This window comes from Falco cherrug, chromosome 3, assembly GCF_023634085.1.
Source record: "Falco cherrug isolate bFalChe1 chromosome 3, bFalChe1.pri, whole genome shotgun sequence".
Taxonomy (NCBI): domain Eukaryota; kingdom Metazoa; phylum Chordata; class Aves; order Falconiformes; family Falconidae; genus Falco; species Falco cherrug.
In genome coordinates, this window is record NC_073699.1 from 71,065,998 (window position 1) to 71,078,826 (window position 12,829).

A 12,829-nucleotide genomic window follows, 5' to 3' on the forward strand; every position below is an offset into this window, starting at 1 on the left:
TGACATACAAGGTCAGGTCTAGATCCTCTGCTGGCATAAAAATGCATAGCTGCTACATTTGGGGCAACTGTATCAACAAACAGCAGCCTTTTGCAGCTTGGCCTTGGTTTCTAAACAGTGTGTTAGTGGCTTTGCTCTCCTATCTCCTGTAAAATAACTCCATTAGCTGTCATGGGTTTTAGCATTGCCTTTAACTTTCCAAGGACAATAGCACTCAAGAGGGAGATTCTAAGGATGGTGATTCAGGTCACCATCACTGCTAGTGGGAAGTATGTAGCTGAATTTCTGCAAGCCATGCTGAGGGTTTTACCCTAGAAAACTTATTATGAAATCTTCACTGATTAAAGTAAGCAGTAGAAGCTTTCTGGTTTCTAAGGCTCTCTGTACAGATGGTGAGACGCCTGTGTGTCCAAAGATTCACATGCAAAAAGGCAAAGCTGGTCAATCGACTGCTTTATAAAAAATACCTGAAGATTTTTTAATTATTTTTTTTTTTAATGAGATGAGATGTGTGACATCTGTCAGAGATAGTTGGGAGACGAGAAGAAGCGTAGAAAGTGTCGGTGGACTGAAATGGTGTCATGGGAGATTTACAGGTCAGGATTCCTTACAGCAAAAGAAAACAGCAAGACTTGTGATAAAATGCCTTGTTTTCCTATGCCTCTTTCCTGTAAAGGCATACCCCACAAAATACATATAGCTGAAACAACTTAGTGCTGTTTTAAAACGTTCCGGAAGAATCCCTGAAAATATTTTTTCTGACACATTGTTGGCCCATTGTTATGATTCCCCAATCCAGTTTCTGGTTGTGTTTGGGTTGAATTTGGTTGAGGTTTTGGTTGTGGATTAGCATTTGCCTTTAGCCACGGCCCATGTACACTGGGAGACAAACCGCTTTAGTTTGCAGTTTTGCAGAGAGCAAACAAAGGGGAAGGGTTGTGTGGACTCATGGTCCATAGTACTTCCGGTGTCTGAAGACTGGCATTGGATTCCCTGTAGAGCAGCCAGACTCCTTGGGGACTTCAGGCAAGTCCCTTGGTCTTTGTTTTGCTTAATGTGCTTCCTTGTCTAACCTGTTGCCTCATGTGTGCCTCCCTCCTCACTCCCCACCCACAAGCTATTTAGCACCTTTTAACTTTTAAGCTGCTCCGTAGTCACACTTAATTAGGTGAGATCACTGAAGTGTGGAAGGTAGGAGTTGCCATGAGCCCTTGCTGGATCAGGGCTGTAGAGCGTAAACTTCCCCAAACCCTGGGATCGCTCCCTGCTGTATATGTATTGCGTTGCCCTTTGGTCCTAATCATGTTTCCAGCTGCTTGCATAATATAAATAACTTATCTGCCTATGCGTCAAATACACAGAACGTGCTGGAGTACTACCATGAATGCTGTCTGAAAGAGAAACCATGTTGCAGATTGATTTCTGAAGTGTGCTAGAGATTTGTTTTTAAGATGGTTTCTGTGTTTGAGGTGTTTCTCAATGGCTTGTGCAGTCTCTCCAGCAATCTCAGAGCAGCCCTAGTGAACAGCAGTATAGAAGACAGACAAGAGAGAACATGGTTTCAGGCAGGGGAATGGAGTAAAAGTGTATGTGTCTGTGGATAGCATACAGAAATGAGAGTGATGAGGAGGTTTGCCTGAATCGCTGTTAGCTGAGAACTCCTGAATAAAGCCAAAGTTTCTGAAGGTAAAAGAAAACTAAAATTAAAGAGAAAAAAACACGAACAAATGAGCAAAATCTCTGAGGAGAGTAGGAAAATCAAGGAGTGGAACTGTGTGCAAGAACACTGTTCTTGGTATTCAAGGATAGCCCATGGTATCTTTAAAACTTTCAGCTACAGTTAAAATTAGAAGTATGAACCATGATAACTGGATCATTATTGCTGAAAATGCCAAAGCATTGGAAAAACTGACCTTAATGTCCCTTCAACAATTAAATGATGCACTTCGTGTTATATGCAGACTGTTTTCACTGCTTATAATTAAAAAACAGTGCAATATCCACTTAAAAATGCAGCACTTTCTGGCTGAGAAGTTTAATCCAGACTATGACTATAGACTTCTGCCACAAACACTGCTAATACGTGCAGTTTTGTTATAGCAGCAGTTCCCATTCAACTTGAAGACAAAACCACACTTGTAATAATTGTTTTTTCTTACTCTAAATTGAGAAGTGTGACTGGTCATGTGCCACGCAGGAGATCTCTTGTGATGGGATATGGCGTTGCTTCATTTCATATGGTGGCTGTGCTGCTTCCTTTTTTTCTTTTCATTTTTTGAAGGGGAGGGGAAAGGTTATGCTTTATTAACGGAACAGCATTCTTCTAGTGTGCCAAAAGCGCCTGAAAGTCTGCACCTCTAAACCTCCTTATGTGAAGGAGAAATACCATTGCTTTGGATTAGGTTTATTTAAACCTCAGGGGAACAGACTTGCATCCCTTTTCATTCTTTCAAGAGAAGCTTTTTTTAAATTTATTTTCCTTGCTGTCATGCTTTCTACAACAAGCTGTCAATTTTTAATTCAGAAGCTTCCTTCAGACTAGGAAATAACAGCATTACAGTTTTTTCTTACTAGTGATGCCAACAAAATGAAAAACACACAGTACCCTGGGACAGCAGGTGGCAGGTTGGCACCTTTGATGAGTACCATATATTGGAAACAAACATCTGAAAACCTGAATTTGTCCCATTATAGATAAAACAAGAGAGATCGCATCCTTCTCTGGTTATTCTCTGGAAGTACAAAGTATATAGCACCTCCAAATGCAGGGGATTTTTATCTCATTCTTGCATGTCACCTTTCCTGCTAAGACTTCTAAGTGTTTTGGCTTTAGTTTTCTTTATTTTGGTGACTTCTGGTTTTGCCTCCTTTCCTGAGAACTGCTATTGCTTTGTCTTCCCCATTCATATTCTTTTTTCTTTCTTTTTTGCTGCATGGAGACTCTCTGCTGTACAAGTGTAAGTATTTTTTTAGCTCTGCTGTTTCTGGCCTACTTGTTTACGTTTTTGTGCTCCATTTGCCTCTGTACTGCCTTGTGAGTCTCCTGGGAGACTGTAGTGCCATCCATCTGCACCTACAAATGAAATAGGCAGCAGCTCAGGGATGAGATTGGATTTTACAAAAAGGTTCAGCTAGCGTAGCATCTGAATTTAAAGCATTCCTTGGCTTTAAGACCAAACCAAAGCAGAGTGCTGATGTCGGAGGTATAAGCACAAATGTTACTGCTCAGAAAGACAGTCTATTGATACGGTTTTGTATTCAAGCATCATCCAGCTTAATGAGAGGATGGCTTAAAAATGGACATAAACTAGGGCTTTCTTGCCACTAGGTGGAAGAGATGTCAGGAGTTATCTCAGTTTGGTCAGTTGTTTTCTTTGTCTAGTTGAATTAACTTGGGGGTTTGACTGCGGCTCTCACCTTTAGTGCTGTCGCCCTTAATGCGTTCTCAAAGCTGAAAACCCGTAAGTTGTTTTGCAGGAAGAAAGGTTGAAGGGAGACTGGTTGGGGAGCTGAATTTCAGGATGGAGGGGCAAGGTGTTCATTAGTTTGTTTGAAATCCTTTGAAAGGGAAGTGACAGGAGGGTCACAGAGCATCCTGTATGTAATAGGATTGAATATAAATTACTTTGGACGAAGACAAGAAAACCACGGAAATCAGCTTATCCCTGAGCACTAAGAGTAATTTCAATTATCTGTATAATGAAGGAATGTAGAATATCTGAGACTGTTGCTAAAAGCACATTGTTTTCTAGCACTCAAAGTGATTTTAGTTGTTGGGTTTAATTCCTAAGATACTAGTATACTTCCGCAGTTGGTAATATAATTTAAGAAAAGTCAGGAGGCTCAGCTAGTTTTGCGAGGAGGGGAGTTGGAAGGGAAGAATCTGGAAAAGTGATCGTGGGAAGAGATCCTGGGAGTTTAAAGTTAGCTTGGGCACGTGAGGGGGTCTAACTCTAAATAAGCCCTTATTTGGGAGTGTGGTGGGGATTTGCTGGCTCCCATCTACTGCAGAGGGCAGAGGGGTGACTTCATGGAGCCATCTGCAGAGATCTCAGTGGCATGGGTGCACACAGACTTCCAAGAGAGCCTACCGAGACCCAGAGATGCAGTTAAGTAGGCAAAACAAGGAAGAAGTTCAGTAGGTGGTCTGCTAGAATGGCAAGTCCCTGGAAGATGTGGAAGAAGTAAAGGAGGGGAGGTTGATGCTAACAGCTGTTCCCCTGTAAAGACCACAGGTGAAACACAAGGCAGGAGGGCTGCACTGTGCTTGTGTGGCCAGAGGTGGTGGGTGGGAAGGCAGAAGGTGCGTGTCTGCCAGACCTGAACTGCTTCCATGTACTATGGGAAATGGGGCTCAGGCTGGTGAGAGGCAGAGGTCTTGCCCTAGGTGTTCACGTACCTCCTCTAGTAACGACATGTGTTCTGCTGCTGTAGCATACTGCATGGTGGCTGAGATACTAAGCTGAGATTAAGTGTACTCTTTTGTAAAAAGAGCACACTGGCCTATTTAAATTAATGCTTTGACCCATTTTGCTCTGTGTGTGATCTAGAAAATTCACTTGGCAAGAAGCCTTTCGTCTGTGCACTTCCTAAACAGGCTAGAAAACAGAAGGTTTTCAAATAAAAGTGTATGTATAGCTGTTATTCGTGCTGTTAAAGCAAATGGGAGGCATATCTGTCCCTCTGCCTTTATCCCCAGCAACCAAGCTGCTGATGGATCATGCCAAGCTGACAGTAAGTTATAACAGTGATCCAGAGACTGGCTTATGGTCATCAGCACAAGCTCTGCAGCGTCATCTGGGGGCATTTTCTTGTCTGGGAAGGAAGATGAAATCATTCTGTTCTTGGCTGTCCAGGATGTCTTGGAGCATTTAACTTACCTGCACAGGATCCTCAGAACTTGCCCCATGCTGTTTTGCGTTGGTGCCCTGGGCCAATGCAGCTCAGTTTGTCTGTGTCCATCCAGGAGCACTCTGAACACTGGCCGTGGCTGTGAAGTTACTGAGAGATCGGAGGTCTCCCATCAGCCTTGTTTTCTGTCCTCCTTTCTCATCTTCTTTAGCGCATGAGTTGCTGCATTATCCTACTAGATGTAATTTCCAGTCACACCACCAAAAAGAGTGGCAAGCAGACCAAAATGCACGCAAATGTACATTAACAAGAGAAATGGGCTATGGCTGGAAATAAAATCGGGGGACTACTGATAGTGACTCCTAATTGCTGTCCCCCAAAACGCTGAGCTGCTACAACTCTTCCTCACGTGAGGTGCTGGAAGCCTTTGGTTGTTTCGGGTTTGGGTGATGGATTGGCGGTTGTCGAGGTGTGCAGTTCAGAGGCTGCCTGCTGCCTGCGCACTGCACAATCCACTGCAGTTTTCACTGAGAAAGTTCAGCACCTCTCCAACCACTTGCCATCGAATCCGTTGCGTTTAATTTATTGGTAACTCTGAAAGTAATGTCTGACCTTTTGATGCAGTAACACTTTGCCTGCTCATTAGTTTCAGGGTAAGTCTGCTCAGGTGGCAAGCTATTTCCTGGCTGGTTTTGAAAGTATTGTATCATATACTGATGCTTGTCAAATGTGGAAGTGGAAATCTGCAGCAGCTGAAGGTATCTTTCTTTCCTAGCGATGTGCATGGCAATAAAAACAGAACTCTGTTGCCCAGGCAGTGCTATCACTGCTGGCTCTGTAGTCTGCAAGTCCTTTTCTGGTCTTGAGAAGATGGGTAGTAACTCCTGTTACAAAAATCTGTCATAACCCTGAGCATGTGAATAGTGGCATAATAATCCTCCTGACTACTTTGGATGGGAATATGAATTCAGTACATGTAAGTCTGTGCACTGAACTTTCGATTCATAAAAACCAGCAAATGTTTACCTTAAACAATTCATGATTTGTCTGAAATGTCAATGACAACTATGTCTTTTCTAGCTCATATAAAATTGATACTGCTAAACTTGATTAACAATCCCGGTAATGAGTTGTGAGCCATGACAGCTTCTTGACTGACACTCCAGATTTGAAGCCGCTAGGCTTCAAGACTAGCAAGTAAATGGAAGTATATGAGTGTCACTAAAGCCAGCATGTACAACTCTACCACAAAAGGCGCCCATCTTTGCAGAAGCTGTCATTTTAAATTAACTCTTTAGAAAACTTGCAGGTCAACTTTCTGTTTAGAAGTTTTGCAATGCTGAGCTGTGTTAAGAGGTTCAGAAGTGGTGACGCATGCATTTGGTGTAGCAAAACTGTCTTTCTTGCCGTGCAAACTTCCAGAGAGTGCAGTCAAGAAAATAAGGGCAAATTTCTTCCAAAAATAACAAACTCAGGTCTTAAGTCTGGGTATTTGTGCTCTTAAGGCAACATACTCCTTTTTTCTGGGAATGTGAAGATGAGAAGAATAATAGCACATAACTTTCAGTGACTGCCTTGAATGTATGCCAAGGTAACTATCCACATATTCTCAGTCTATCTAAAGTCCACAGAAGTAATGTTTTTGCTGGAGGTATTGCTAACACTGACACAATATTTTTGCTTTTTGAAGAAGGGCTGTGTGCACCGAGACTGCATTTTCCTAGGGAAGTTCCATGAGCTGTATGGCAGTGTCCAGAGACATCAATACCTGAATTTTAATCATGTAGCATGGAGATAACAAATGTTAGTAGCACGGCACTAACAAATAAACGGAGGAAGTGTATTTTGCATTAAAAATCAAACAGCCAGAACATAGAGGGGAGACTGTCCCTGGTATTGTCATTAACTGTGCAGTACTGGACAAAGTAATTAAGCTTTCTGTGCCTTATGATCTCAAATGCAGGGCTGAGGTTTTAATATTTTCTTTCTTTTACACTTGGGGATCAATGAGTTAATGCTTGGACAATTCAAATAATCATCCTATGTACAGCCTACAGTTTTAATGGGAAGAATAAACTACCTCCCTGGTTCTTTCCAAAGTCAGCTGAACAAAATGTCAATTTAGAAAAAGTTTTGAATGTTTGAGAAGGGGAGGAGAAAACCCCATTCCCTCCTGGTGTTAAACCCAAGCAGATCTTGAAATGATACATAGGCTTGAAAAACTGATTTGTTGGATAGAAAGGAAAAGGTATTCTTTGTCATTTCTTCTGTCTGCTAAAGTAATTTTTGATTTGTGTTATGTTGATAGATGACCCCTAAATCAAAAAGGAAAAGCATCCACAGCAGAATGCTCCGGCCAGTGTCCAGAGCTTTCGGTAAGTGAGAATGTCTTAAATCATTTTTGCTTCTTTGCTTACCTGAGATTCTTCTAGGTAGATCTTAACTGAAAAGCACAGATTACTTTCCCTCCCTCTGGACTGCATTTGAGGCCCACACTGGTTACTTTGTTTTGTGACTCTGCTAGTGTGTTTGGTAGTAAATATTTGTTCACAGTGCTCTGTCTGCTGACAAACATGTGGCTGAGTTCTCTAGATGTGTTTATAATTATTTGCCACAAAAGAGAAGAATGGCATTGTCTTTTGTTTTAAATAGCATGTAAACCTAATTAGAAAGTTTTGATTTCTCTTAGAAATGGAATTTGATCTAGATAAAGCACTGGAAGAAGTACCTATCCATATAGAAGACCCACCATTTCCTTCCAGCAGGCCGGACAAACGAACTTCTGGATTCATTTCAGAGCTGCCATCAGAAGAAGGGAGAAAACTGGAACACTTTACAAAATTAAGGCCCAAAAGGAATAAAAAGCAGCAGCCCAGCCAAGCAGCAGTGAGTCTACATTAAAATATTGCTGGCAATGTCATCTGTTGATTGCTTTTTGCCATGAGTCAGGTCCTGCAATGTAATGAGGACAACTGTTAAAAGTTTTCAAAGCCATAAGCAACTACTTTATTTTTCTTCTGGTATTCATGTCTTTCAGTGTGCAATCCTTATTACAAGTTTTTTGTCTTCTTTGACACAGCCTAAACCAGGATATGTTTTATCCTTTTTTAATTTGCTTTTTTTTTTTCTCATGGAAGCAGTTTCTGAAGGTACTTGGAGCTTTCATAGGAAATGCACAAAATACCATGAGACTTTTCAATTATATTGTAACGGTTTGCTAAGTCTTAATCCTTTTTTCTGCTTGCATTAAGATGTGGTAACTTGGCATGAATTCTTATTTTTATCAGTTCTCAGAGGAGCTACAGTGTGACACCCAGCTTCCCACAGCTCCTTAACTAAAGATGGTGTTTGGGCCAGCAAATCTGCATAGTCACAGATCTGCTTTTCATGCTGGAGCCTGCCTTACAAAAGCAAAACAGAAGAGCACTGTCAGTCTACGAAAGGCATTGGTGTGAACCCAAGTACATGTGTGTGGAGTTCCCACAGTTCCATTTCCTTGGCATACCACATCAATAAAGATTTATTTCTGTGATGATATGTCCTCAGGGTATGTAAGGACAGATCTGGAGGCGTTACAGAGCTATTTCATGGCAACAGAGCACAGATGATATGATAAGTAACCTTATCAAGTGGCAGCCGTTCCTTCTTGGAGTTATGCTGCCTAGTAAGGAATGCCTGTGGCATCTTCTGCTCCCTGAGGGCTGTTGGTGGAGAGGACCCTTGAAAATTTCCCTAATGCTGGGAAAGATCGTATCAGGCAGTAGAATGGTTTTTGCATCACTTGGAAATGAAGAAACCTTCAAGCAGAGGGGATATTTAAGCCAACTTTCCATTCCCTTGCACTTGACAGGGAAGGATAGAGGTAGCAGGACAGACTGATCTCCACATTTTAGTGAAAACACATCTGTGTGTACTTCTTCCAGTTCCAGTTCTGCAGAACACACGTTGTCCCAGTTCTAAACTTGCCTCTCCTCCAAACTTACTGAGCGCATCCTGTGCCATCTGCAGGGGGCTGTGGAAGGAGTGGGGCATGGGAAGGCAAGTGCTTCGGTACCAGGCGTGGAACTAAGACACACATCTTTCTCAGTAGAAACAAAAACCTTCTTGTAGAGAAGTGGTACTTCCCGTGTTCATGCAGCATTGTGGGAATGCTCACCTATACTGAATTAATTAGGAAATTATGTTTTTATTTTGTTCAGAAATCGAAAGGATTTTTTTTTTACTTAAACACATTTGTCCCTGTCTTGGTTTTATGGACCATTTAATTCCTTACTAGTTCTGATCTCATAACAAGTCTAAACAAATTTTTGAAAGACTTAAGATGTTTGCTTTAATGCTTCCAAGAATGAAACGGCCAAATTTTGAAGACCAGAGTCATGAGTGGACTGTGGCATTGTTTGCAGAATTGATTTGCTGCTGGTTTTGCCACTTAAGAGAATACAGAAAGCAGTGAGTAGGAGAAACACTTGAAATGTGAGAGGCAAAATCTAGACCTTTGCTACTGCTTAAAGCAGGTCTGTTGGATTGTTTGCTGTTCCCATTATTTCCATTTAGTATTTCAAGGGGTCTCACATGGTCATAGCTGTACTTCTCTGGTTTTGCTGGAAAACAGGTTTGTTCTTTGTAAGCTGAAAAATTTAAAAAAGGGGGAAATGGAGAGAAAAAAGGGGGAAAGGTAAACTTTTGACTTGGGGTGTGTGGGCAGGCAGAAGAAAGATTTATAGTTCTGTCAGAGCTTTTACTGAAATGACTGTTCAGAGAGGAAAAAGAAGAATGGGATGGGGGTGAAGGAAACCTCAGCACCACCCACACCCAAGTAGCTTTGAAGCAATACAGTGAAACAGTTGTTGATCGTTTAGATTTTTGTGCGATCTTAACCTCGTGAGTTCTTCCATCACATGTGAAGGTTTAGCACAGCAAAGAGGTGAATCTTTAATGTATGAAAGAGATTGTGATCCATGTTAGTTATTTCTGCTTCCAAGTCAGTTTTTTATTTAATACAGAAACATAAAGGCTCACTTTTAAACTTAGGCTAAAAATAAAAATTGACAAATAAAAATTTTACTCTTTTTGTTTTTTTTAAAACATTAGGAGTGTAAAACATGAAATAAACCAGAGCTCAGTCTTTTACATTAATGTTGGTCACTAAAAGACATTCTAATAAACATTTATAAGAAAATCCTCTGCCTTGAGGACCGTATTAGCCCCTCAACATTTGTGCAGTATCTTTAGTACATTTTTAGAAACTTTAGAAGCTTTTTCAGATACCATCTCTTTCTGAGGTAGATCTTCTCATTTGCTGTAGATCATTGGATTCTTGTATTCCCCTTCAGGAGATGCACTTGCCTTTGATACTTACATGTTTGTGCCTAGTATCTGGGGGACTTCAGTATCAATATTAAATGGTTTCTCATTTCTGTTGAAATGCATCAGCCACTTTTGGTTGTCACATTTCGGTTGAAATGTCGGTGTCAACTGTTTTTTAATTGAGAAGGGAAGTATTTACATTGAGACAACCAGCACTGGTGCGACCAACCCAGATGTTACTATATGCATTGCTGCCTGCTGTCTGATGTCCCAGCTTAAAAAAAACTCCACAGAAAAAAGGTGGCAGAGTTGGAAGTCTGAAAGGACATTGTGCTGCTTAGAATAAAACTGGTTTTTATAGGAAATGAGCAGTCTGGCAACAAAGCAATCATTACCAGGTGGGCTTTTTTCAGATCAGTATTACATTGCTACAGCAAGTATCAATAAAATACTAACTTATTATCTTTGATAACAAAGTAAACGCTAGGCTTCTAGCAAGGTTCAGCCATGGAAAGTAAGAAGTTTCATGTATATGTCAAAGCATTAATTTGCATGCAATCTGTTGTCCTGGCTTAATGAGGCTAGGTTTGATGTTGACAGCAGCTTTTAAGAGTATTCATTTTTCTTTTTAGGGGCACAGAACAGTGTGTATTCCAGCTGAAAAGGGAAGCTGGGATTGCTCTGAGTTATCGTGACAGCTGGGAGATTCCTTGATTTAAATTGTTTCAAACTGCAAACGCTGCTATTCTACGGCATGCTGATTCCTGGTCATTAGTACTACCAAGAATAGAACTGGGTTGGGTCTTGTGGAGTCCTCCGTAGTCACCTAAAAGGTTTCCATATGGCATGTAAATTGAAGGAAGTCTCTCTACTGGTAATAGAGCTTTTCCATTTCAAAGCCACATCTAGCTCCTGCTAGACCACATGAGAAATCCTTCCCAGGGACTGCATGTTTCATCTTCAGGAGGTTGCAGAGCCACCAGCTGATCTTCACAGGGCCTTTGTGGTTGGCAGGTATTACTAAGTCAGCCTGGTTTAGATGCCTCCAGTCACCCACATTCAAAACGTCGGCATTGAAACCAAAGGAAGGGAGCAGGTTTTCCATTTTCATACACTCAGTGACAGTCTGTTCAGTTCCTTAAGTACAGCACCTGATTCTGTATTTAGAGTATTTGCTTTTGGGAGTGCTGAATTGAATGAATTATAAAAGGCTCTGTTAACCTGCTGAGGCTCTGTTTCTAAATGTCTAAATTCCAAAATCCAGAACATAGGTTTTTCTCTGAATAGGGAAACAACTAGCTGTTGAAAATACTTTCTTTTCAGATCACCACCTGATCGGGATTTAATTTTTCCTGAATTGCTTTTTTTTTCTTTTTTTAACTGAACTAGTGCTCTGTTCTCACAAGCCCAAGGCATTTGATTTGTGGCCTCATGCATTGCAGTATCCAGTCTGTCACTGCTGTTCTGGTTTACTTTGCTTTTGATATAATGCATTAACTGGCCTGACTAAAGGGGGAATTCCAGTGGTGATTTCCTTGTCTGCACTGAGGTTTGGTTGGCACATGCAATATTTATAATATCCCAACTGTTAATTATCACTGAAATAAATATGCTTTTAGGTTATTATATACCAGAGTTTTTCTTCTGTCAGGTGTCTGCTGGAGTGCCTCCAGAAGGGGATCAGAATGGCCTCATGGGGAGAGTGGATGAAGGTGTGGATGAATTTTTCACTAAGAAGGTGACAAAAATGGATTCGAAGTAAGTTCAATTTTTTTTTTCCAAATAAATAAATAAATCCGAATAGCTGGGCAAGTAGCACTTCTAAGTTGTATTTGACTTCTGTTCCCAATATCCAGGGTTGCTGTTGTCAAAATCAGAAAATACCTTAGTAGTTAAGACATTGTGAATTCAGTTACCCCTCTCTTAGAAATTACTACTTTGAAATAACTTGCTTTAATATAGCATATGAGGAGCATTATTGACTAGTCTGTATTTTTATAATTCAGGTGACATCTTTTTACCCTTCAGTGGAGTTCATTAGAGCTGAAGGAGAGCTTTGTGTATTGGTTGAGGATCTCCTCTCCAGTGCTAGTAGTACACACAAGTGTCTCTGCCTAGTAAGGACTGCTGTTGGGCACAGTATTTTGATTGATGACCGTAGATTTATGTTGGTTTAGAGCACATTAAAGACATGTTTGACCAATTTGTACTATTCCAGATTTAGGCAATAGATTCATCTGAAAGATGTCACCTTCAGCTTTGTATAAGGGTTATACAGCTTACACAGTTGCTTTGTAGCTGGCTGTATATTTACAGAACCATGCATCTAGATGTTCATGCATTCATGCGTGTTCATGCACATATACACGCAGAGACATGCACACACACACAAATACTTACATGAGAAAACTAGGGCGATTTCCAGGCAACTTGGAATGACCCCTTCTGCAGTGTGTGTGACATTTTATTAAGGAAAACGGTAGCTGTTAACTGGTAGATAGCTGTGGCAGGAAAAGAAAATGTTTTAAAGTCACTGTGGGTTATAAATATATAGAGTGACATGTGAAACCATGTGTGATATACTATGTGTAGTGGTAAAATTATGGTAGCTCTGAAAAATGGGTTTGCCAGGTTTAAGTTCGGGGTGCTCACAGACTACTGCATCCTCCTG

The 12,829-nt window shown here is 40.9% G+C and overlaps 1 protein-coding gene across 6 annotated transcripts in view; it reads left to right on the forward strand.

Annotated features, from left to right (window-relative positions):
* CARMIL1 (capping protein regulator and myosin 1 linker 1) overlaps positions 1–12,829 on the forward strand; it is a 238,805-nt gene that overhangs the window by 166,283 nt on the left and 59,693 nt on the right. For 3 of the 6 annotated variants that reach the window (XM_055704622.1, XM_055704623.1, XM_055704625.1), the window contains 4 exons: positions 2,940–2,957; positions 7,160–7,226; positions 7,541–7,737; positions 11,810–11,916. In XM_055704622.1, coding sequence (XP_055560597.1) covers positions 2,940–2,957; positions 7,160–7,226; positions 7,541–7,737; positions 11,810–11,916 — 389 coding nt within the window. The remainder of the gene's footprint in view (positions 1–2,939; positions 2,958–7,159; positions 7,227–7,540; positions 7,738–11,809; positions 11,917–12,829) is intronic. The other 3 variants (XM_055704624.1, XM_055704627.1, XM_055704626.1) reach the window with 1 other exon arrangement.